Here is a 27,673-nt window from a genome sequence, read left to right as displayed (position 1 = left end):
ACATTATCGTCCTCTAAGATGAACTCGGGGACAACTTCACCCCAGAAAAGGCAAACATAGGGCTCCAAGACCTCATCCCTATACCTCACACCAGTCACAGAGCCTCTGTCAAAGACGTGCAGAGGTGTGCGGCCATTCATCATGATGCCTGCCCAGACCATTACACAGACACCGCTATAACTGGTGATTTCGTAGACATTGGAGGGTAGATAGCGGGTCCCTGATTCTCTCCATATGAAAGTACGGTGAGAATCGGTGTTTAGGCTAAAATAGGACTCGTTAATAAACAGAACGGTCGCCCATTGCTCTACACTTCGATCACTATGCTGCCTTCATCATGCTAATCGCACTGTCCTGTCCATAGATGTGAGAGGAACGCAAACAGCCGGTCCTCTGGCAAACAACCCTCTCTCGTTCAGTCTTTTGGAAACAGTCACCCTTGTTACATGGGCTCCTGTGGCTGCATACAGGTCCCGAGAGAGCTGAGAAGCTGTAGACCCTCTGTTGCGCCTCGCTAAAATGGACAAATAGCAATCTTCTCTGGCCGTTGTGGCTCTTGGACGACCTTGCCCAGACTTTCTCTTAATGGATCCAGTATCCTGGAACTTCTCCCATAGGTTACACAAGACACTGGGTGTTAAATTAAACTCTCTGCATATCTGGACTTGCGATTGGCCTGCCTCTAGCCTCACCACAATTCGCCGCTTAATTCCATCATCTAAAAATTGGTAGTTACTCATTTTTACTGTTCCAATTTGAATGTAACCGATTGCTGCAAGATAACGCTAATAAATTCGCCGAGGTGTGCTAGAGAACACACTTCGTCTTACCCTCCATGTGCTTATAAAGCCCGTTTTTCTGCTGCCGTAGTGTACGCTTACGTATTTGCCATACAAGATTTGCATTTTTAACTAGAAGCCGTGGTTTTTCCTTCAGTTCAGTTCTTTTCATGCAATTCGATAAAATATGCAAATTCTCTTAATTTATTTCACCAGTGTATTAATTTTATTTTCATGTTTAAAAGTACAATAAATTAAAAGTGTTCTTTTTCTTCTCAGGATTTTTGTTGTGTAAAAGTGTAAAAAATTATTAAATGAAAAGCTATTAACATTTAGAATATCTAATTAAATATTACTACATTTTACATCAGAATCACATTATAAGTAGTTACATTGATAAGAAGGATCATGAGTTTAATTCTCCTTGGTATAAGCTCCATCCTGAGTAGAGCACCATGCAGTCCTACAACCATGTTGAGGAAAGTAGTAATGAAAGAAAAAGCCAAGGCATAGTCTCATGAAACATGTAGCCCATAGTAGTCATTTAAATCGAAGTCACATATGTATGTAGGTAGATCATAATGATAAATTTGGTATTTATGGAACCATTTTGTGTTGGACTAAATGAGGAGGTGTATCTGGTCTTGGAGTAACAGAATTAGAAGTGTGTGCATGGAATTCAGGCATTTGCTGAGGAGGGACTCTGGCAGATCCATAAAAAATTTGAGAAAAAGATTCCCAAAATAAGTGGAGATGGAGTTAGAATTTGACTGAACTAAAGCCTGAAACTTAAGGTACATCCTTTGTCAGAAAAGTTCCAGGACAGAGGTTGTAAAATAGAAAATTACATTTAGAATAGAAAATTGCATTTACCGAATAATGATCCTAGACTATCAAAATAGTCCCCTTGGCTATGGGATGCAACTAACAACTGCCAATGTTTCTGGAGGTCTTGGAAGCAAGCAGGGAAATCTTCAACTGTGATGCTTGCAAGCTCATTTGCCGCAGCCCATTGGATGACTACAATAATATTGTAAAATAATAGTGAAAAGGTGATTATTGATGAAGCTTTCCTTTCAGTCACCTTTTCACTCACAGAAACAAACAAAATAATAATATTTGACACAAATGTGAGATGATGTCTGGCTGTATCCAGTGGTTCAGCTGAAATTCTTTTTCTTTCCTATTTCTGTTCATCTGTTAGTGAGTGAGGGACAATTCTTGCAATAAGTTTTGGTTCCTTAAGTCTTTGCATAAAATCTTATGACAAACATTACTATTCAAATTCAGTTTTTCTGATATCACGCACACTGTTAAACGATGGTCTTTTTGCAGTAACTGCCTGACATGCTCCATATTTGCATTGGCATGTGCCATAGACAATTAACCAAAGAAAGAGCCTTTTCCCCAGAAGAAATGTCTCTCCCATTCAAAGTTTCAGCCCCCCCTCCCCCGGTCAATGCAGAGGGATATAAAAACCCTAAGCTTAAATTCGTTGATGGAGAATGACGGGTGACCTTACGAAAACATCCATAGGGCTGAAACTCAAACATCAACTACTCAAATCTATGAATATTTCCTGTGAGCGGGGCGAAACTCCCTCTCATAGATCTCAAATTTTCTACAAAGTCGGACATTGTCGTCCCTCTGTACCGAATAAGGGGAGCCCATCCCACCTTGGACAGTCTTCAATATCTGACCGTGTAATGTCCCCACAACCAAAGTCGCAGACACGACAATAACAGTAGGGTCCCTGCCAAGCCTGAGCCTGCCACCGATTAAACGATGGCTCTAGTCCTGTGAAGACTGATTATTTATCCAAAGAATTGAAGCTGTCTAGACATGCGTTGTCTGGAAAAACCTCGTGTCTCCTCCCATAAATGGTTGGTTAGTTCCAGAAATCCTGCCCATTTGATCCCAAAGGATGTTTGTTCAGCACCGTTAACCTATGCCAGCTGAAGCCAATCTAGTTTCTAGGGCGTGCCATGAGGAGGCCGATGCTGAATTGAGGGAGACGAGGCTAGGCCTTCATCCCTTGGTGTCCACACCCTCAAATTAAACACCGGGTCTCTTACCGCCAGTGGTTGGTTCCAGATATTCTTAGGTATGGATGCCACCTGCCATGTGCTATAGACAGGCGACCAGCTTTGTATCGCCTTGCACTGAATCTCTGCCTTCACATAACCTTTTGTAGCATTCATAAACACGACTTGTTAAAAGTGCCTCACCTGCATGTACTTGCTTAATCGTGTTCCATGTTTCACTAGGGTTTTCAAGAGCTTAATGCAGAACTTAATGTTCACTCTTTGCTCACATTCAACATCCATTGTGTCACCTTAACGAATACAACAACAATCCAAACAGTGTGTTGCTAAGCACAGCCTTACCCCTAGTAATTTTGTGCGGAAACATAGCCAAGGTCATGTCAAGTAAGAATACCTACCAGATAACATAAACAACATCTGTTCCTTTTTAGTACTGCAAACTGAGAAATAAAAAAATTGTCCTGTAACTTTTCTGACAAAGAATGTAATGTATCAGTGAAAATGAAAATGTGAAGTTATAACTGACTGAGGTGAATTAGAACTGCAGCAGGTCTTTTTCTGTTACTATTTTTGGTGAAATACTTGCTTAATCGTGTTCCACGTTTCACTAGGGTTTTCAAGAGCTTGATGCAGAATTTAATGTTAACTCTTTGTAATAAGAATCAAGCTGTCATTTGTTTGACTTATCTTCCAGAAAATGTTTTTAGCTATTTTCCTATGTCCACGGTAATTTTTTCCACATTTAGCTCTTTGTGTATAGCACTATTATGGATAAACCGAAAACTCTTTATGATTTGGCAAAATGTGATGTTTTGCAGATTTTGAAACCTCACTAGTTGGTAATTACTTTAGATGGTACAGGCATGGAGGATTATGAGGATGCAATGTGATTTCGTGCACGAGTAATGTATTTTCTATAAAGGAAACACAGTTTTGGCCAATTAAGGGGTTGAGTGGTTTTAGCTGCTCGAAACTGAATACAAATATTTGTTATCTATGGGGGTCCATGTGAGTCATTGGTCCAAAATCACATGTATTGTAAAGAGCTCAGGAACATGATTTTATGAACACATCTCTATTATGTGTATTAACATGTCATGGAAACCTTCTACAAATTCCCAGTTTTGGAGTTGAGGAGCTCACTGTTTTTCATGTTTCAACGTTTGCTGCTCTGATATATTTTAACTACAGTCAGCATCTTTGCTGAAACATTAGACAATATTAAATGTTCTGAATAATGGTCTAAATTTATTACTCCTTTAAGAAAATGATCAGTCCAATTCACATGAGATCTGTAGTGTATTTTGCATAATTCTGGGGGCTGGGAGAATGAATTTACCAGTACACAAAGAACATTGATAAATTTTTCACAAAGGTGTTCCCGAAATGCGAGATTGTAAGATATGTTTCTTCGGAACTAAAATATGCACTTATTCATGAAATTCAAGCATATAACATCAAAGGACTAGAAAGGGGGATTTATTGTAATAGGCATAATAACATAGAAGATATGATATCTACTGTAAAACCAACTTTTTGCTTGTATCAAATTCATTGAGAGATATACTTTTATATGTATTTGTGTGTTAAAAAATTGTCATCGAAATTTATATGGCTTTTGTGGCTGATATTGTTTCATTTTGGTGTGGAAAATAACGGTATTTTTGTGTGTACCGAGTAGAAATGAAATTTAATTTAATCTACATGTTCTGATGTGACCACTTTTGAATTTGAAAAGAGTATACTATAATCTCATTTGTTGAAATAATTAAAATACATATTAGTATTTTCTTTGATTTGTGTAACAGTGACAGACGAAAGTATAGGTTTCAAAAAATTTATACAAGGAAAAAATATTAAAAAATATCTAAACATATTTTAGAGATATTTTTTTTTTAGATGGCTATCTTTTCATTTAAACCCTTCCTTTTCCTAGTACAGTCAAAAGTCGTTAATTCAGACACCCATAATCCGGAATGATCTATAATCCGGACCTCAAAGCTACAAACTTTCTGCGCATGCGTCACGTTCACGCATGCGCACAGGCGTTTACGAGAGCACGTAAGACCCTTACGGCTGCGAATATGTTTGTGCGCATGCGCGTTTAATGTGTAACGGAGTTATACGCTAAGCTAAAGTTATCTAATTCAGTTAATGTTGCAGATTGCGTTGTTCCTTAATCTTCGAATTGGATCTGGCTTATTATTTTTTGCAGACTGTTAGAGCAATTTTATAAAAGTAAGCTTGAACTTTCGATTATGTCAAATAGAATTTCCGATATATATTTACTACAAAGCGAAAGTATGTTTTAAAATCCGAAATCTGTTTATCAATTTCACGCTGCTCTGCGGCAGAGGGGGGGGGCAGAAACGTCATTATTAGATTATGATAGATTAGAAAGATTATGTCAAATAGAATTTCCGATATATATTTACTAATATGTAATTTGTATCTACAAAGCGAAAGTATGTTTTGATATCCGAAATCTGTTTATCAATTTCACGCCGCGGATTGGAAGTTGATCTGTCAGCATTATCCTTATTTTCAGGGCAGATGTTTTTATTTTATTTGGTTTATAATTCCGTAGTATTTCATCTCGATGTACTTCGTCTTTGATATGATTTAAATCAAGTTCCTCGTCATTATAATTCGCTTCCGATACTGAAGAAAGTGACCCAGAGGTTATTGAAAACGAAAACATTTCGATTGACAAATTAGTCAGTATTCTCAACACAGCAATTATAGGACTTGAACAGCGGAACTTTGTAACTAAACAAGAAATTATGTCTGTTTAATAGAATTAAAGAGAAAGTATTATCACATGAAACGAAGCAACTTACGTTGAAGGAAATGTTTAATAAAGTAGACAAATAAATATTAAGCTTTTTCTTTTTGTAAATTTTGATACCCTTTAGATCATAATTGTTCTTTATTTCATAAATTACGGTTTCATATTTTTAATTTTGTAATTTCTGCATGCCATCTTACCAGATTTAAACTGATGATCTATAATCCGGAAAAATCGATAATCCGGAATCGCCGAAGTCCCGACGAGTCCGGATTAACGACTTTTGACTGTATACCAGACTGTTACTAGACCTTTATTTAGTACTCTGGAAGGAATTTTAATAAACTGTTGATCAAGGTTATGCAATACAGTTTGATATTTTGTAGATGAAGTTAGCAAAATAAGAGCTCATAAAAATTCTTAGCTTATCCCGTTTCCTTAATGCAAAAACCGGGACAAAATAGAATGTGTATCTTCTAGTGGAACAGAATTAAAACAAATTTTGGGCATTCATATCAGTTAGGATTCAAACTAAGTTACTATTATTATAAAAGTATTTAAAGAAGTTTTATTTGCATTGTTCTCTGCTTGAATACGCTAAACTAAAACTACACATAGAAGTTAACTCTTTGCCCATTAGAATATTTGCCTTATTAATTTCTTTCCTCAGAGTAACTGCCTCATTATTTTTCTGTTATGAAAATAAATGTGTAAATGGACTGAAAATTAAAAAATTAAATATTGATATAAGTGTATATTGTGATTTTACCCATAGTTTCCCCACAAGTCAAAAATTCATTTATCACTGAGCTGTTTTTAGGTATTATTTCCAAAGGGTTGAAGGTCACACAGTTTTGTGTTGACAGCATGGTAGAGTAGTGTGTACAGTTAAACTTCTCTTTGTCTGTTTACCACTCAGTATCTTCCTTTGCTACCTGAATCTAATTATTTTTAATTAAGAGAGATGTACTTATAGATTCCTTCAGAGTGTAACAAAAATTTTTTAAGTTGCCATTTGTTCATTTTAAGAGATTTGCCAGTTCCATGACATACTGAATGTATCTAACGCTATTGTTTGCTGTTTTGTCGATGAAATCAGTTAGATGGTACCATGGATGGTGCAGACTGCCTTAGCTATCTTGAGGCAGTTTTCTTCATAGAGAAATAACCACATTTTTGCTGCGATTTCAGATTATTTGTGGATAAGACTTCTCCAATAATTATTTTTGCTGCTTTGACCAGATGTCAATATCATCAGTATAGCATGCTACTTTTATATCCCTCTGAAGATGTGGGTGAATATTGTTTACATACATAAGGAAGAGCAGGGGAGTAAGAACAGACTTCTGTGGAACTCCACCCCAGGTCTTGGTCATTTTTGAGTTGACTGCATTAAACCTTACTTTAAATTCTGTATTTCTGAGGAAATCAAAAACCCATGTCAAAGCATTAGTTGCACTCCCATTTCATTTGCAATTTGAATTGGTTTGTTTCTCCTGACAGTATTGAATGCTGTGGTTAAGTTGAAGAAAATAACTGTAGTTTTCTTGTGTGGCTTTTCTTGGAGGCCATCAATAATTGATTGACAAAGATAAAAAAAAGTTGATCTTCTGTTGCATGTTGCTTTCTAAATGCTGTCTGGTAAAAATTTATTTTGTTTTGTTTTAAAAGTTCTCTCATGATTCTGCAAACTATTTGCTCCATTACTTTGCATAATATGCTTGTAAGAGCTATTGGTCTGTATTTTTTTGCACTCATCAGTTGCTTTACCAGGTTTAATATTAGGAACAATAATTGAAGATTTCCATATTTTAGGCAGTTTTCCTGTAGTCCAAGATGTATTTATGAAAGTCCAATAGATTTTTTTTTGGCAGTATCTCCATAGTGCTTAATAATTTGAATATGGTTAATACCAGTTTCCTTCTTCTTCTTGGTGATGGGTGTGCAGAAGTTATCAATATTGTGTGCCGGAGCACATAGAAGGATTTTTCTTATAAGTTTTATTTTTTTATCTTTGTTGAAATAAAGCCTGCTTGCTTTGGAATAATGATCAGCCAGCATATTTGCAGATTTCTTTGTATTGGCAATAACAACTGATGATTGGATAGCATTCGATGTTCACTCCTCCAAATCATGGTTCAATGACCGGGTTACTTTCTAGTGTTTTGCATCTTTCTTGGTGTCCAGGGTGCTTCAGAGCTTTACCCACTTTTGTCCTTTGCATTAACCAATTTTCTCTTTAATTCTGTCAAATAACTCAGAAAGTCATTTTCGATTTTCCTTGGTGGTATTCATTTTTTGGAGATCGTTCATATTATCTCTTTCAGTGAACAAGGAGCTAATTTCCACATCATTCCAGTAGGAGATCCAATGCTTTCTCCTCTTATCTCTTGGGGTACTTTTCTTTGCAGCAGCGGTGGCATTGTAAATGAAAGCTTGCATTGTTTTATCTCGATCTTTGTATATTGGCATACGTTTTCACAGTTTCTCCAATATGAGTGTAAAATATGTTCTGTTAACCTTTCGGAGGTTCCAAAATTTCATTTGCTCCAGACGAAGGGATAAAACAGTGATGAAAGGTCTGTGATTGCTAATGGCACTTCTTAGAATTTTTCATCTACAAAGATTTGGTAACTTAAGCTGCAAGATCTAGTGCCAACTCTGATCCTGTTGTTCTTGATAAGTAAATGTTTCTTTTATCATTTAAGATAGAGAGTCTCATGTTCATAAGCAGATCTTCGACTTGCTGTCTTTCTTCATCCAAAATAGGGCAACCCCAGGTTGTATTGAAATCTCCCAGCATGATGACTGTGTCAGTTTCATCTTTAAAGGTATCGTTCAGCAGGACAGTGTTGATAACAGGGTTGCCACGCTACCTGGAAAACCGGAAAAAGTCAGGGAATTCGGAAATTGACCAAAAAATTCAGGGAAAAGTCAGGGAATTTAAGTGTTTTAGTCAAAATCTGGAAAAGTCAGGGAATTTCATACAACGATCCCGCCAAAAAAGGCGAGTTTTGCGCCGATGTCGGAAGAGATCACTTTTTTGGCGAATTGTGTATCACGTGAGTGTCATTCGGGCAGCTGGCATAGAGCCAATTTTCGCAGCTCAAATTTGTATAAATATATATATATTACAATACAAAAAAATATGTATTGTAAAGAAGGAAAACCTCTCTCCAACAGACGTGGCTTGGTTCCATCATAGCGGGAAATAGCTGTGCATGCGCGATATATCTGACGCCAAAGCTCGAAACCGGTGTCGAAGTTCGAAGGTCACGTTATCAAGAGTTCATAAAATGAATATCGTTTAAAATGTCTTTAAAGGAAAAGAAAATATTTTTTGGCTCAAGTAAATTAATTCATGGATTAGTTATTTTGAGGGGTGGGAATCTACGAAAATCCGTTTTTAAAATTATTGCGAAAAATCCAAGAAAAAACGTTCTTTGATAAAATGTTTCTTCTTGGATTTTTTGCAATAATTTAAAAACGGATTTTCGTAGTTTTCTTTTTTGTCAAAGAACGTTTCTTCTTAACACGTGTTTCTCAATTTCCTGTACACATCGCGGAGAGGGAAATTCTGGCTGTTCCGTCGTCAAATCCCTTGGCAAATTTTCCCTCCGCTTTTTACATAGACATTCTTTGGTCAGAATAATCTCCATGTATGGTACAGCGGGATTTGGCGACATGATGATGAGCAGTAAATGGGTCATTTTGTTCTTGGCGACAATTTTCAAAATCATGGCCGTGGCCGTATCGTATACTAGGATTTTACCGCAAAATCTCTCTCTTTTTTTTTTTTTCTTTTCTTTTTTTTTTTTTTTTTAATAAATACCTTGTCATTTTGTAGTAAAATAAAAAAATAGTAATCAGTCATCTAGGATAACCATGTAATACAAATATATTCTCTAAAATATCATTGATTATTCTAATTAAATTTTTAAGTAATTATCTTTATTTTTATGTTATTCATATCATTTAATGTTGCTTCTTCCCTCTAAATTTATTTATCATTAGTAAATAATATTTCCAAATTTCAGGAAATTTTCTCTGGCATAATCCTGAAATTAATTCTAGCAGTATGATGACATCACGAAATTTAATGCACATATTTTTTCCTTATGTATGCTGCGAAATAAATATAAAATACCTCAATTTAGTAAAAAAAATATCATTAAATATATTTCTTTCTTTCGTTTAGCTGAAGAATGTCTGCAAAAAAAGCCTTATTTTATTCCAGATTGGGCAGATTCTAATCTCAATCTTCAGTGGAGAAAACAACTCCTATTATAATTATATTTGTGTTTTCAAGTGTTAAGGTGGCTTTTAAGAATACACCTGACACAAATTAAATTTACCTAAAATCTAACCTAACTTTTAGCATTGCGTTGTGATTTATAAGAACCGGATTAGCCTCGTGTTGAACTGGGGATGATCATGAGTAATAATTAAATAAAATGTGCAGTTGTTATCCAATGTATATATCTTAAATTTTATTAAGTTTTTTAAGCGGAAAAGTAAACAAAATTATCAAACAAAGTGTACCAAGAATAATTAAGAATAAATGTCCTCTGGGATTTATTGAATAATTAAGTGAATTTGCTACACAGTACAAGTAATACCATAATTAATTTACCTCTTAGCACAGCCAACGTACATTACGCGGATAGACTGGAATTTTCTTGAAACATACCTGGAAAACCTGGAAAAGTCAGGGAATTTTATTCTCCTGTTTGAGTGGCAACCCTGTGATAAGTAGAGTGGTCAGAATGGTAAATGTTTATCCAAACCATCGAGTGGCCAGGGAAGAAAACTCGTAAAGCTGGTCAGAAAGTATGAGGAATGGTAAACAAGATGTCGGGTTTGATTTGTAGACTAGTCCAAATGTAAGTAAAATGTGTCAGGCTTCTGGTTAATTGTGACTGCTGTCATTTTGTCTCAGTTGCATGTTATCCTTGGCCACATTCTAAAATTCATATGTATTTCCTTAGAAATATAAGCTTTTATGTAATGTCTTCAAAAAGAAAATTTAGCATTGATGTGGACAGTGGATCCAGCACCATGAGTGCAAGACCCATTAAGAGCTTGTAAAAGTTTGTACAAAAAATTAGAATTTTAGTAAAACCTTTTGATCAAGCCAAGAAATGTAAAGTTGCATTACCAATACTAAAATGCTTCAAAAGACACTATATGATGAATGATTATTAATTTTCTGTAAGTTTTTCTAAGCATTCATAAATTAAAATAAGCATTTGTTCAGGAATATAATTTCCAGGTAATAAATCATTTTTCATCTCTGATGAATTATGCATAACTGCATCTCAGACATGTTTATGAAATTAAACCAGTGTTGTACCTTACACACATTTTAAGATTTGCTATTGCCACAAATTTGAGGGTTAGCTCAAGCCATTAAATGGTTGGACATGTACTTGACATGCTGTTGATTGTGGCACTCACCATTTGTAAAGCAAGGGTTTAAAATATTTTCTTATAAATGAAATCGCACAAAATTTTTAAGTTCTAACACACACTTCACAATTCTTTATAATTTCAATCAATGGAATTTCAAAATAATATGTACCAACTTTTATTTATTTTTGCTGACAACACTGTGAATATTACCTGGACCTGTTAATCATTTAATGCAAACTCACTTCAGAACACTGGACACTTCACTAAACTGGTTTCTGAACTCCTTATAGGATACTGCTGCCAACATTGGATACCATTTTTAAATTATGGCCAGCAAATAATTAATGTTAATTTGGAACCCTGTCCACATTCATTAAAACTTTGTAATAGACTTGAATTTACACTCTTGCTTTCCGCATAATAAGTTCAATTCTTTACAACAGTCATCAATGGAGACTAGCATCAGAAGCCCCATTTGTCAGCTTTTGAGTATTTGCTGCTTTTTCCTGTGTTAACTTGAAAGCCTGCCGACTTTTTGATATGTGGACAGTCACATTAGAATTTGTAGCTGATGATTGGTAGAATTTAAGACAACAAAATGATCTAAATTTTCTGGGCTTCCTTTGCTTTAAATATGATTAATACATTTTAAGAGTAATATACAATTTTTTAAGCAGTTAAGCCATAATAAGTAGTAAATAGTTCAAAATATTACATACACACACATACACATATAATCAACAATAAGTTGTAATTACTATTATTTAAGTATACTGAGGCAAAATATATTTTATGTGGAAAAAAGTATCAGCTGATTGGCTTGTTGCATCGAATTCTCTTTGCCAATAATAGGATACAGTAAATAACAAATTTAGACAAACAGTAGCTTATGACCCATTCTTGAAATTAAGTATTTCTGACTATATTCTGTAAAGTCTGGTATATCAGATTGTAACATTCTGATTAGAGCTGTCTCCCTCATGAAAATAAGATATATTCATTAAAATTTAGTATATGATTATTTTTCTTTAATATTCTATAAATTGTAGTCATTGAATGTATTCCAAAGGTTCCCATGACCTTTGGGAATTTTAGCATTTAAATTTTTGTCATAAATTAATGTTTACCACATCATTGCATATCCTAGTAATTAAGCAGCAAAAGCACAAAAGGCTTGAGTTGCAACACCGTAGGAAATTAACCTAAAAATTGGTGATAAATTGATATGTTAAGGGCAGATTCAGTGAAAAATAGATGTACCCGTTGGAAGGGGGAAAATGATGTAAAATTTCATACATAATATTGAGATCTTATGATTTGAAATAAAAAAGATTTTTCATTGTATGATGTTACATGGATGCATTCCATTTGTTACCAGTGCAGTGTTTAGTAATTTAATTCTTTTCATAGTTTATGAAAGTATTCGGAACATTTTTCATCTTGACATAGACATTTCTGCATAGATAGTGTATGCTTTCAGTTCTTTTATATTGACAGGTATTTCTCAGGGTATTTTTATGCGTTTTCCACTAAAGCCATGGCATGCATTTTCAACACCATTTTGAATTGCTGACCTTTGAGTCAATAAACGAAATGATGAGGAATAGCAACAGAGATTGTTTTTTTATTTAATGAAAAAAACCTTCATAAACTCATTGTATGTTGGAGGGGGGGCAAACACAGCCTATGTAATTTTTTATTTCTCTGAATAGCTTTTTACCGGTTTCTACAATTTTGTTGTATTGATCGATTTTAACATTAGGTCAAGATAATAAGGAATTGGAAAATACCTCTCTTACATACTAATGCCTATCAATCGTGATTCATTTGAAGGAACTTTTGTTACAGAAAATTTACTAGGTATTAACTTCGTGGCACCATAAGTAAATGAATCATAGGCAGTAATGAAAGGAATATATCCAACAAACTACATTTGTGTTGGGACTTTTTTTTTTTTCTTCTCAGCATGAGTGAAGATTGCTTAAGAATTTCAACTAAGAGTCATTTTAATTTCATGAACTAGTATTTGAACACAATCTATCTAAAGAACATATCTTTCTTGAAGAAACGGGATAGTTACTGCTTCATCTCTTGCAAATAACAAAAAAAAAAAAAAAAAAGTTTACATGAAACACATTCCCTTCAATAATTGTTATAAAAGCAATTATTGCCTGAAAGATGCCTAAACCAAACTTACTACACCCTGTACTGAGAAAATGCACCAAGTGTTATGATTTTTAATAGAAAGTAGTGATATTTCTTTGAGAAATGATAGAATTTTTTAGTTACTCTTTTTCTTTTTTAAACTAACTTTATTTGTTCCTTCTAGAGGGAATGTTATGGCTATTTCATTTTTCTTAATGCTGTTCATGTCTGAAGCGTTATCAGAAACTTCCATTAAGTCAAAAATTTCTGTACATTTTTTTACTGTTTCTTTCTACAGGTTTCAAAGAAGAACTTAATGGAAATTGTAAAAAAATTAATGGCTCATATGGATAAAGCTGAGGGAGCACAGTATAGAGATGAGCTTCTTTCAAAAATTATCGATATATGTTCACAAAATAATTATCAATACATAACAAATTTTGAATGGTAAGAAAATTTGTATTATCTTTCACTCAAAAATGTTTTTACTTACTAGCTTTAAGATAATCAGTTTAATTGGAAAGTATAAAAATAACAATTTGAGTATCTATTATTTTAAGTAATTCTCATATTTTTTGTATGTTATAAATGTGTACCAAGTGTTTGAAAAATGTGATTATATAATTTATTTTCATAAGTTTTGATGTTAGAGTTATAGGTTGCATTTTGAATTTTTATAGACTCCAGAAGTTTTATTTACATAGGTTATGAAATTTTCATATAAATGAAAAAGTCATTAAAAAACAAAAGAAGGTTTTCAGCTAAGTTGCTAAAATACTTGTCAAGTATGGATTTTCTTGGTAAATTTACCATTTCACATTTATTTTAGCTATATTTATTTAGTCCAACACCTGTTAGAATATACATTCTGTTGCAAGAAAATATTTGCACCCAGAAAAAGTTGAGCCACAATTATGAAATGTGGCATGCAGATGTGGTTGGGCAAGTTGTGTAAATGATTGAACTTCCAGCATTGTTGAGCAATACAATGCGTGTCTGAAGTGTGCAGCTGGTAGAATGTAAAGTACAAATGTGATGAGTGATGAATATTTACAATCATACTGATTGCATGGATACACAACATTGTAACGAAAGATGCCTGACATGACATGACATGATGAAGACATACATGATAGTGTTATGAACAGTTGTTAGATTTTGAAAGGGGTTGCATCCATAAGCCTAAAAGAGGCCAGTTGTTCAAACAGGCAGACCGACTGCCATATTGGTTGAAGTGATCTAGTCATCCATTGTTGGAATTAATGGCTCAGTGAAGGCATAGTCAGCTGCCATAGTGGCTCGGGACGTCTCTGGGCCACCAGTGCCTGAGATGATAATGCAGTCAGAAGAGCTGTCACATCTGCAGCAACAGTGATGCTATCATCAGTTCAACTCCATTTTCCAACTTGCAGGGATCCTGAGATATGATTCGCAGAAAACTAGGTGACACTAGAGTCAGATCTCTAAGTCCATTAAGGTGCTTGCCATTGACACTTAACATAAGCAATGTTGTTTTGCATGGTGTTTCTCTCACTCAAGTTTGTGTCTGATTGGAGAAATGTGATCTTCAGCAATGAATCAAGCTTTTCTCTCAAAGCTGATGACCACTGCATAACATGTATGGAGATGAGAAGTGAGTAGTCCAATTTACCAATTTTTACTGAGTGGGATACTGCTTGAACAGAAGGTTTGACAGTTTGGGGAGCAATCAGCAGGGACAGCTGTTCACCACTAGTCATGCTGTGAAGTATTCTGACTGCTTGCCGGTATGTTGATGACATTTTGCAGCCAATCCTACCAACTATGCTAACAGGTCGTCCAGGCTCTTTTCCAGCAGGACAACATTTAAACACATATGTCATGACTCTTCCAATGATGTCTTCATTGTGTCAATATCCTCGATTGTCCTTCAAGGTCTTGAGACTTGTCACCTATCTAGCACGTTTGGGACATGTTGGGCAGGAAAATTCAGCCTTGTACAAATATGTCCCAACTGGCTGACCAGTTTCTCCATTTGTGGCACAGTTTATCACAGAGGCACATTGGCAGCTTAATAGACTCTATGCCCAATCGAGTATTGGCTTCTATAGCTTCCAGAGGTGGTTTTTTTACCTACTGATTTTCACACTCTTTGTATTGCTACTCATAAATAAAATGCTTTCCTCCCAGTTTTTGATAATTTATTTATCTACTCAGACTATGTTACTGCCATGTCTCTTAGTTGGGGCTCAGTTCTTTCCAGGTGCATGTATTTTTTTGCAACATAGTGTATTTAGATTACATCAAGTATTATATTAAACTCTGCATTAAAGTTTTATAAAGCTGCACTTGTCATTTCAAGTATATGCCGTGGAAAAAATCATTCTCATAGTTTTTCCATGGACTTCATTTATGTATTATATGATAGATCATGTGATCATACAAATGCTGAGAGGTTGTACTAGTTCACCATAAATGAAGAAAACTGATTTCTATTAAAATACTCATATTTGTTTACATATTTGGGGATCTTTTTTTATAACTGTTTAGCATTTTTGGATGTTTTTCTGCATTTGCCTTCTGATTTATATGTGGTTCAATCAAAATGAAAGCACTGAGTATTATTACCAAATCAAAATGTTATTCTGATTTTGTATTCTGTTCTTGTTTCATATCGAGCCAATAATACCAATCATCTGGCTCATCCTGTTTAAATCCTTCTTGTTCCAAAATGCATATTCATTCTCTTATTTTGTAAGCCCCCCAGGTCACTTTTTAACATGCTTAACACTCATTTCTGTCATAAAGATACTGTAAAATAATTGCTTTTGTGTAAGTTGGATTAAAATACCCTTGTATATGTTGCTATTCTTACCTGCTAATGATTGCTTTTTTCACATTACATCATGAGCATTGACTTCTCAGGATTTTTTTACATGACTTTTCCTTTTTTTAAGTTATCTGCATAATGTAGAATTTAGAATTCTTACTAACTACAAAATATTTCTCATTGATTTTCCAGGAATTTTTTAAATGTTCCAGACAGGCACTGCATATGTAAAAAAGTAAAGATCATCAACCTTTCGTGCTTGGAGGCCACATCAATAAATTCATAAAGTTCTGCTTGCCACACATCTGTCAAATAAGTGGCATAGCAAAAAATTATAAAAGAGAGGGAGGTTTACAGGACTATAATCAATTTTAAGAAGAGGGGAGATGGCATTACCGATTTCAGTAATAACCAGTATTTTGCATTTTTTGTTGAAAAAAATAAAATTCACTGTAAGTGGGTTTTCAAAAAATTTAGTGGTCAATATACTTTGTACTTATTTTGAATAGTCAAAGAGAATGAAGCTGACATGATATGCGGTACGTAACACTGTTAAAAAAGGCCTTTGATTATAAAAAATTCATATTAATGGCAGAATGGAAGTCTTCAGCCTTAGTCAAAAGCTTGCCATTGTTTTTCCTTTATTAAGCTTCAATATCCAGTTCAATCTCTGTTGTTGCAATTTGTAAAGTATCTTTCAAATATTGATCTGTCAGACATGTTTTTGTGTTCTTTATCCTACTGAACCACTTTTCGCACATGCAGGTAGTGCCAGAGGTAAAAAGCATGGACAATGCATGTTTATGTATTCCTGAATACTTGTCTTCAGACACGTACTTCAAATAAAAATCAGTTAATCATTGATTGCATTTTACTGCATAGTCACATTGCAAATCTACAAATTCTGATTGAAGTTCAGGTGGAACACTTTTGATGTGTATTGAGAATGGTGAGGGAAACATTCTCTTGAAAATTTCTTTCTCAGAGAAATCACAAAATCTACATTTGAATTACACTCTCAGATTTTAAATGCATTGTGCGTAATTGTCTGAAGTCAATGTTTTAATTTTATTCTCCAACTCCAATTTTAAAGGTGAATGGAATTCTAGTTTAGTAGCTGACTCTTGGTTTAATTTTGTAATAGTCTGTAGCATTTGAAAGAGTATTTAATTTTAATTTTGTAATAGTCTATAGCATTTAATAGCCTAGAGCATTTAAAAAGCATGATACATAAACAATACCTTTTTCAAGAAATCTTTCTTTTTTGTGCTGTTGTTCCCCATATGTACACAGTAATTTCTTTTCGCTTAAGAAAGTATCAGAGGATCTCACAAACTTGGCTTCATTCATCTTCTGCTTTGCAAACCTGTCCAAAGAAATCTGCTATGTGCATACTTTGGTTGTCACATAAATACTTTTTTGTCAGCATTGTGGTTTGCTGCATAACAATTTTGGAGACATACTGCTTTTCCTCATGAATACTTTTTTTTACAATTTTCTGGCAGCTGGGCTGTACTGATTATCAGAAAGCATTAATCTTAATAAGCTTTTTCTTGTCAAAAAGGAGTTGAAACTTTTAGAATTGAATTTTTATGCCTTTTAAACTATTAATGAAACAATTTTTTTTTTTTTTTTTTAGTTTGTAACTTGCAGGTGTTTGAATGTCTATCAAATTATGTAATGCAGCTTACTTCCAAATTATTAATTTTCCTAAAATCAGATATAGAATTTTAAGAAAATATTCTCAACAGTATGTATAGGGAATGTTCTGTTAAAACAGTCTAGCTTTTTATCTGGTTCCCTTAAAATAAACAACAGCATGCAGTATATTTATTTAGTATAATTAGTTTAAAAGTGCCTTGCCTTTAGGTTTAAAATTTATGAAGGAGTTTGCAACAGATATATTAACTTGGGTCATTTTTCTATTTCTGCTACCAACTTAAATTTTAAGTTTCTTTAAAAGTAGTTTAGGAAAAAGTTTTTTATGATTAGGCCCACCAGTTGCCGAGCGGTAAAGTCGCTGAACACTGGTAGTTCAGTCTGAGGTTCGAATCCCGCCTACGGGCTGGCTGCATGGGTGTTTTCGTGTTTTTCCCCATGTGTATCGTGTATACGAGCCAGTTTCCCCTTAGAAAGTCCTCCATGAAGGCAGCCCTTTCCTTAGGCAGATAGCCCTAGTGTGCTTTGCCATAATTAAATACACCACACCACTTTTTATGATTAGGCATTTTTCTTTCTTGTGTGAAATAGAAATCATTATTAAATTTGTAACAGATATCTTCCATATTTGCGTAAAAATGTTTTAGAATGTAGGAATTTTGCATGTATAGATACATAAGTTTTCAACAAATTGAAGTGTAGTGAATCTGTTAATGAATGACTTTCTTAGTATATGTCTGTGATTTTTCAAATGTGTTATGTGTAGCCCCATGGGTACAAATTTGGTATTTCCCCATGGGTAGAAGTATGGAGAAATTTGAGTAATGTGAGGAAAGAACACATGTCAACAGTGTGTGATAAAGGTTCAAAAGTTTGCATATATTATCTTGATATTCATTAAACATGATAGTTTACAAAACATATTTCTTCTATTATTTAACTATTTAATGCTGATGGAAAATTCTCCATCTACTTAAAGACAATATATTTTTTTATTGTAACTGTTGTCAGATTTTCACTAGTGTAATTCTCAGTTACAGTAGAAAGTGGTGAATCTTAAGAACTATTTAGCGAATAATCGTTTAAGTTCGTGTAACAGGAAACAACAAGATGGAAGGGTAACTAACCCTTTATTATTACAGTAAGATTTAACAAAACTCCGTCTTGGAGTGTACAATCAAAGCCGACACTTGAGCTTGAAATTAAGAGACTAAGAATTAAACTAAAACTAAGATTAACTAAAGAAATATAGCCAAAGCTATCAAGATTCTAACCGAGTTAGCCCCTTAACTTTATTTGACTACGAAGCTTATCAAGGGTCTGAGTACAACCGAACATAATGATAGCTTTGAGAGAGAGAGTGGCCAAAAGGCAGACGCGTGTAAATCAGAAACTCTGATTCTGTCTAACTCTGTAAGTAACTTCGCGGTTTAAATACCGCTGCTCCTCATTAAGTATTCAGAAAGATTCTAAACCTACATTCTAGCTGGAAGTAGTAAGTTGAAGTTAAAGAATTTGAAAGGAAAGGAACTTAAAATTTAACTGTTAATAAAATTAACATAATTCTTACACTGTAAACTAATGTATCAGAATGTTATGTAAACTTGAACCGTAGCTCCTTTGTAGAATATAAGTACATGATGTTGCATTGTATCAGCTAAGTTAGCAAATCTTTATATATTTTATTGATGCATTCTTTATTTGTAGAGGCCAAAAGAAGGTCATACTGATGAAGTTCCTAAAACCACTACTGATTTAATTAATTTTAATGCCAATTGTTCTAGTTTTAATTACATAATTTCTAAAAATATTAACATCACAGGTTGTTGCGTGCATTTTCAGAGCTGAAATTTTTAATATTGTAATTAATGTAAATATTTGAGTTTCTTTCTTTGTATTTTGACTGTTGTGTGTTTGTTTATTTAATGCATTTTGATGATAATGTTTTGTTCGTTTATTGTTGTGTAATATTTAATTTGTGATCACTCATATGTATATATTTTGGTATTTCTCGAAGGTCCTTGTTACTTATTCTCAGTAACCTGAAGTTTTGAAAATATATTTAGAAATAGAAATATTCTTCTGCTATTTTTCTACCACACTTCCCTTACATTTTTTGATAATTCTTTAACCAACTTTTTTAACAAACGAGCAACTATCATTTGCTAATCAAAACTGCTTTTAGCCATGTGTAACTAGTCAGTACTAGTCTATTTTTTTAACTGGACGTGGATCTGTGACCTGCCATTAATGAGACATATTTTTCTGCAATTGTTTGGAAGCACCCTGTCTTATGGTTTTAGTAGTATTTTATAATTTTACCCAGCCTTCATTTCAGGCTATTCCATGTATAATCTTATGTAAATGTAATTGAAAAACTTATAAATTTTGGAAAATATCATTTTTATGTAATAATAGTGATATCTATTTTACTTTATTTTTCATATTCAATTTTTATTGCTATTCCTTAAAAATTTTCATGTATCTTTCTTTTAAACTAAATTTTGAAGCAATTAAGAACATTCATTGCTCTCATCAGTTTTAAGGTAATACATGTATTTAGATTTTGTGCTTTTGGAATTTCTAATAAAGATGGTGAGATTTTAACCCATTTTATTTTGGCCCTCAATCCATCTGTTAAATATAGGCTTTAGTAGTTCATAGTGAAATAAATTAGTAAATTACGATTGTCCAAAATTTTATTCAATAAACAAAACTTCTTTATATTTTTGATAAGCCACAGTCATGACTGCAATACAGATTTATAATTAATCAATGGTACATGCTTGTAGAAATGAAAAAAATCTAGTTTACCTCCTTTCCCTGCTGTTGGTTAAAATGTAGTTCATAAAACATTTTAGATTTGGTTTTCAGCTGCCACATATTATTTTAAAAATAACTTACAATTTTGGTTGCTCATTCATTAATACTGGAAAATGCTTGTGTTATGCCAGTGGCAATCAAAATTGATTTTGTAAAGGAGTAATTAAAAAATTTCTACCAATCCAATACTATGCAGAAACAGCAGCAGCAAGATGTTAGATGCATATTAGAAATTTGTCAAGTTGTTTTAACAGTTTTACACTTCTTAATTTTTTTATTTAGACAGCAAGTGATATTATTTTAGCTGAAATAGTACAAACAAATTTAGTTATATTTGAATGGTTTCTAAAGTGTTAATTGAGTCAGCTGCTTATTTTTAACTGCAAAATTCAATCTGTTGTCTATCAGAATATTACTGATCGGTACAGGTTCATAAAGACAGCCTTAAAAAATTAAGCCAGTTTCATTAATAGATGGCACCAGTAGCTTAACTAACAGTCATTCTTATCTTATCACTATATTCTATCTCATACGTTTGCACTTAGGCAGTCGGAAAAAGATGTTTCTGTATTTAAAGCATCAAAACTATTCCTGCAAAATTTACAAACACTACTCTTATTCTCATTGTTTAACTTTTCCAATAATCTGTATTCAGCATGTTATTTTAACCTAAAAAGATTATAATATTGCCAAAAGCTAATGCTAGCACCTTTTAGAAAAATAATTCCTGAAGTCACAAGAATGTGTTTTCCAGAAACTTCAAGGATATTGCCAAATTGGCAGGACATATCTAAATGCCAACATGTATGTATAGAGAGGTTTCAGTATTTCTCTGATTCATAGCTGCCCACACTTCCTGCAGTAAATGAAATTTATTGAATTACACAAATTCCATTCACACACATTCCTATTGATTTTCAGCATAATTTTTCTTATCGAATTTTATTTGATCTTTATTATCTTAATCTTATTCTAGATATTTGCAGAATTTTTCATTGAGATTCAACCAATGTTTAATCAACTAAATTTGCGTTTATACAAAGTGCAATTATCCAAAGAATATAAAATATAGGATATTTAATGAAATAATATGTTTTATATTTGATTCATATTACAAATACTTCAAGAACCTGAACCATATTTTATAAAAGAAATTTGAGTCACTTTGGAGTTCATGACTTCGCCGTTCAGCTTGAAAACCTCCCAGTTCTTCATATTTCAGGGCTGGCAGGTATGCTTATCCTTATTTTCATAATACGAATATTAGCTGATTCGTATATGAGTCAAATACTTAAAAGCATGTTAAGTGACCACAAATTAGAGATTTTACAAATTACATAATAAATAAACTAGCCATCTGAGAAATATGTTAAATAAATAAAAAATATGAAAAAAAAATCAAAATGCAGGTAAAAAATATAACAATATTTAAGTAATGGAGTAAACGATAATGCATTTTTTGAACGTGGGATTCTGTTATTAAAAGATTGACATGTAATTCAGTTTTTTTTTTCCCCTTCATGTGCTATATCCTACATTAAAATATGACTAAGTCCGTCAATACTCAAAAGCTAAACAACAAATACTAGAAATTAATTATTTATTTCACATTCAAATTGCATATAGAAGCTGTATATTTAGCATGAGATGCTCGTAAATATTTTATCTTCAGGACAAGTTAATGTAAACCATTGTGGCTTACTTGACACTATTTAGAATCAAATGTGACTGATTTTCCTAAGAACACTTTTTAGTTAATCTTTCTGGTGAAATTTATCGAAATAAAAAAAGAAGCCATTTAAATGAAGAAACAAGATGCAGAGGACTGGTATTCGTGGGATGAAAAAGTGATTTACGTGTTTATAGCATAATATGTCATCTTTAGAATGCATATGGTCAGGTTAATTATTATGAAGCACTTGTGAATTCTTTAGAACAAGTGGATATGGCCAAAAAATTCTGCTGAAAACGAAAGCAGAATTTCTTTCTTCCTGAAAAAGATGGGCCTGTACCTGTGTTTTTATTAAAATATATGCCAAACACAAGGTTGTTTTGCCTTAATTTAAGTTGTACTTGAAGTATTTAGTTTGTTTTTCATTTTATAGTCTCTCTTTGGTACAGTTAAGGAACCGTGATGAAGTGTTAAGCACCTGGAACTCGTTGTCGTTACCTTTCATTGCAAGAAAGATATATCTACTAGGTAGGATTCAAAACTCCCAGACTAAGTCTATAATGTAAAAATATTATGAATTGCAGAAACACATCCTGCTTCGAAATAAGACCCTTATGTAACAACACATGTTTGCCAGCGCCTGTAAAGTTCATTGAAGCATGTCTGGAATCCATTTTTGGCCATATCCTTTAATTCAGCCTGCGACGCACATTTAACTTCATCTGATGATTGAAATCAATGAACCTTCAAGCATCTTGTTTAGGAAATAGGAAGAAATCGTTGGGTGCGTTGACGAGTAGCGATCGGTGAGCAGAAGCGTTGACATGCAACGGCACCCATGACTGCTCAGCCCACATTTTTGGTATCTTTTTCCGGAACAAACGACACATGATTTTGACATAGAGTTCTTTTTTCACAGTGTGTCCTTCAGGGATATATTCCAGATACATAATGCCCTTTGTCAATAGCCGAGTTTAAGTCTCCTGCCATTTCCATTCGAACTCCCTTTTGGTTTACATTTAACATTTGGGGAATGATGTGTTGACATACCCTATGCATGTTAAGATCCTTGGTCAGTATCCGCTGACACGTAGCCTCTGATATCCCAAATGATTCTACTATTTGGCAAAGTGTTTGCTGCCTGTTTGCACATACCGCCACAGATCCTTTTGATGTTTTCATTCATGTGCGAAGTCACGGGACAGCCACAGCATTCATTGTCTTCGGCACTTTCCCTACCTTCTCTGAAATGATGATGCCACTCAAAAGCTTGCGTTCTTGATAACGTTTCACTTCCGTACACATGCTTCAACTTTCGAAAGTCTCCATAGCACTCTTTCACAAGCGAACAGAAAATTTGATTTTGATTCTCTGCTCAACTGATGTCATTTCTTTCTATCACCGGTTACTAAATGCACATGGACCTGCCTACAAAAAATGCTGTCACTGTGAGCTTTCGACGACATGATTTGTAGCAAACCACTTTTAGAAAAGGGGGAGAATGTAGTAACAAAAAACGTTCTCGTAGTCGCACTACTGCAAAAAATTTTGATGTTACATACTCTGCTCGGGAACTTTTGAATCCTATAACGTATAATGGTTAGCCTGATGCTATGGGCTGAAGTAACAGTCAACAATTTTTTTTAACCTTTGCATATACGTAAGCTTTTGATGCTTATTTATTGCTATTGTATTATCATTTTTATTCATATAGTCATAACAGAATCACATAGTCATAACAGTCATATTTGAGTAGTCATAACATAAGGAAACAATTCTCTTCATATCACATACATTGACTCTTTGGTCAAATAAAGTATGTTAGTGACATTTAAGAAAAATTGCTTTAAAGTCATTGCCCTCCTGGAGGACACAGCAAATATTTTGGTTAGCTTCTATAGAAGAGCGGTGATCTCAAAAACCTTAATTCAAACACTCAGTTGTGGTCTAACTTGCATTTTAATTGGCAGATGTCAAATAACCATTAATCTGCTGCTGTTCAAAGTTAAGCATTTATTGGTTAATATACACATTTTATGAAATTTTCACTATTTTGCAGAGGGATATCATGCACTTATTAGTCATCTTTAAATATACATCCAAATTTCAGTCAGATTCATTGATAATTATATATTTATTTACAGTTTTATGATTGTTGTTTAACATATGAGCAGTATTGTAAATTAATAATTGTGCTTTATATGTATGCCGTTGCCTTATGTTGTAAACCCTCTAAGCATTTGCAGACTTTCCAAAACTAATTATAGCATTAATACTACTCCTATTGTGACATGTTTTAACTTTTAAGCATTTATGGATGATTAATCTCATTAACATATATCTTTTACAGGTATGTTAGTATATTAGTGGAATTGACTAGAATTGATGGTACAAAACATGGTTCTGTTATTGCTTCTCAGATGCTAGATGTTGCTATTAGAGTTCAAGCAATAAGAAGTTTTGCAGTTTCTCAAATGGTATTTATGGGAATTTAATATATTTATATTGGTTTTACTAAATTTAATTTAAAGTCGCATATTTAAGTAGTAATTTGAAGTCTTGTAAAAATGAAATGAAGACTTTGACTACCGTCATCATTAAAACATTCATCAGTTAAGAAGATCCTCTGTCTGCTCACTTACTAACATTAATATGTTTCCTATACTTATACTTAAACCCTATACATCAATTAATAGATCTAGAACAGTAGCTTCCTATTACTGATTCACGGAAAAAGCCTGACCTTGTCCAACTTTCAGCTAACTGAAAAGCTCAAGTAACCTGAAAATTTTCAAACTTTTTAAAATGAAAAAGTAAAAGCAAATAAAAAAAATTGTCACCAGTGCAATTTAGCACTAGTAATAGATGATTTATGTCACAACTGAACCATATGATCTTCACCTTGGCTTTATATAAACTCAATTAATTCAGAATATATTAGTTAATTTTTTTAAACAGTTTAAATTAGTAACTATTTATGTGTTTATCAATCGCATTCTGAAAAAAATAAATCTTGGAAGCTGCCTTCAACCGAAGAGCATGCATTAGAGAATTTTTAAAATTATGGGATCCTGGCATCAAGAAAAATGCAGATTATATATGAAAACAGGTAAAGTTTTAATTTAAGTTTTTTATATGTATTATATTCACAATTTGTATATATTGTTTATCTAATTAAATAAAACACAATCAGTTCCCTCAAACTTCTGTTGGAATGCCTGGCACACAAGTTTGTCTAGATCTCCATCAATTTTAATGGTAGTTGGAATTTCACAATCAAATGTGATGTTTTACTTTGCCATTTCTCTGAAATGCCCTTTTTTAAATCTCATGTGATTTAAATGTAGGGATTTAATATTCAAGTTGATAACAAATAAAATTACCCTTTTTATAATTTTATACATGAAAATTTTTCCTTCCATTCATTTGGCTTTTCTACCATGAATTTCTGTTTTTATGTGCTTGATTATCTGAAAATTTCACATATCCATAATTGGGCATCTCACAGATTTTTTTTGGATAGTTGAGCATTTACTGTACCTATGAGATAATTTATTATTTGAAGGTTTTTATTCTTGATTATCACCTTGATTATCTGCAGCTATTTCCTGATAGTTTCTTCAAAAGTTCATGTGAGTGGTGTAATGTCTCTTATATACATGCATATCAGGCTTCATATGACAGCCTTCTTAAAACTGCCTCATTAGATATTAAAAGGTAGCTGGAGCATTATATAAAATTCAGAAAAGTATCACTTCTAACTCTCAAAATCCTCATCGTGTAGTGAAAGCAATTGTGTCATGATCTTTCAATCCTTCAACTTGCCTGCTGCCATTATTCAAATCAAGGATTTATTTCCTGCAAGTGTGTAAGACATCATATGTTCGTAGTGAGGATGAGGTATTGTTCTTTGTAATGTCATTTAAATGTCTACAATGTACAAAATCTTGTTGAGCTACTATTTTTTTTCAGAACTAATAAAACTTTGATTACTGTCTTATGAAGTAGGTGGTGGTTCAATTATGTAATCATCTTGCATTTCTGTCAAAAGTAAGGATGTTTAGTAAACAGATGACTTCTAGTGTCTGTTGTTGCATCAGTCTTTTGCAGCCACACTTTATGAATTTGATGATACTCCCTTAATTTCCATCATTACAGTATTTGCAGCTTTCCTTTTATTACTATTTAGTTATATTCTAGTAATTCAGTTTACTGAGAAGTTGATTACAATTACTAAACATCATGCAGGGTTTTATGATAGGAATGCAAAAAAGCAATTTCAACACTTCATCTCAAAGTGTGTACCCCCATCACTTACATTAGCAGTTTTCTGACTCATATTCTTCTTTATTTAAATCCATTAGAACAGCAGCTAGTAACATTCCTCTCAGATCTGTTACTGATTGCAAAATCATTAAGTCCAACCTACCAGTTTGTGCTTTTTCATTGTGTTTTTAATGAGATATTACATTCAAAAGTTAATAGTAATGTTCTTATAAACTGTTACTGCAGCAAACTTTATTAACTTCAAACAGTGGTGTTTCTTTAGTAGAGGTAAAATGTTTGTTTATTTAAATAGCTAAACAAAACATGTTGTTTCTAAAAAAAATATATATATCAGTCACTTTGTATTCTCATGCACATGGAATCCTAACTTGATGTAAGCATTCAATACCAGATGATATGATTTTTATTCATTTACTTGCTTGTTGGCTTTATTGTTTCACATGCTCTAGCATTCAGGAAGTGCTATTTACACTGCACAAAAAAGGGGGAGAACAGTTCTATATCTCCCGTTCTACTGGGCCGATTGATGAAATTCATCTTGCGTTTATGTCTTGAAAGTGCGACTTAGGATATGTATTAAATTTATATATAGCACTGTTATAATATAGGTATTTTGAACAAAATCGGACTTTTTCTGAAATGACATGCCAATTTCTTTCCGTATTTTGATTCTACAACTCAAATTATGCCAAACTAGGTATTATGCCAAAAGTTTTGTAAAAATCGCTCCAGTACTTTTTTAAAAATTAGCTCTTGAAATTTTAGCTCCTCAATGTTAATTGAGTTTGGTATATATTTTTTAAATTAAACTTATTTGACTCCTCAATGTTAATTGAGTTTGGTATATATTTTTTAAATTAAACTTATTTGATTCTTCCTTTCACATTTCAAAATTTAGGTTCATTCCAAATAATATTCATCTGTTTTTTATGATTTATTTTCTAAATCTATATTTTTAAATAATTTTTATAAGTTTATCGAAAAACTTTTTGAATTATAACCTATAAAAGTTTTGGCATCATCTTAGTAGATGTATTTCTAAACACACCTGCAGAAAATTAGGCCTTTTTTATTCAAAATTTCTTAAGATATATATGAGTTTACATTTTGGCACATTTTGAAATTTGGCATATTTATCATAAGCGATAATAACGAAAATGTGATTTAGGCACTTTGTTAAAATTACTTGAAAGTAGGAACAACGTGACATTTTTTCTTCTCATGCACAGTATAAAAACGTAGTAACTATATGAC

At 33.1% G+C, this 27,673-nt stretch overlaps 1 protein-coding gene across 3 annotated transcripts in view; it reads left to right on the top strand.

Annotated features, from left to right (window-relative positions):
* Window positions 1–27,673, top strand: part of LOC118186050 (AP-3 complex subunit delta-1-like) — a 401,929-nt gene that overhangs the window by 247,529 nt on the left and 126,727 nt on the right. For all 3 annotated transcript variants that reach the window (XM_085808093.1, XM_085808094.1, XM_085808095.1), the window contains exons 13-14: window positions 13,468–13,616; window positions 24,483–24,609. In XM_085808093.1, coding sequence (XP_085664219.1) covers window positions 13,468–13,616; window positions 24,483–24,609 — 276 coding nt within the window. The remainder of the gene's footprint in view (window positions 1–13,467; window positions 13,617–24,482; window positions 24,610–27,673) is intronic.

This window comes from Stegodyphus dumicola, chromosome X1 (assembly GCF_044657685.1).
Source record: "Stegodyphus dumicola isolate Sdum_Otavi_A_Nest chromosome X1, ASM4465768v1".
NCBI classification, from domain to species: Eukaryota; Metazoa; Arthropoda; class Arachnida; order Araneae; family Eresidae; genus Stegodyphus; species Stegodyphus dumicola.
This window is presented reverse-complemented; position numbering and strand designations above follow the sequence as displayed.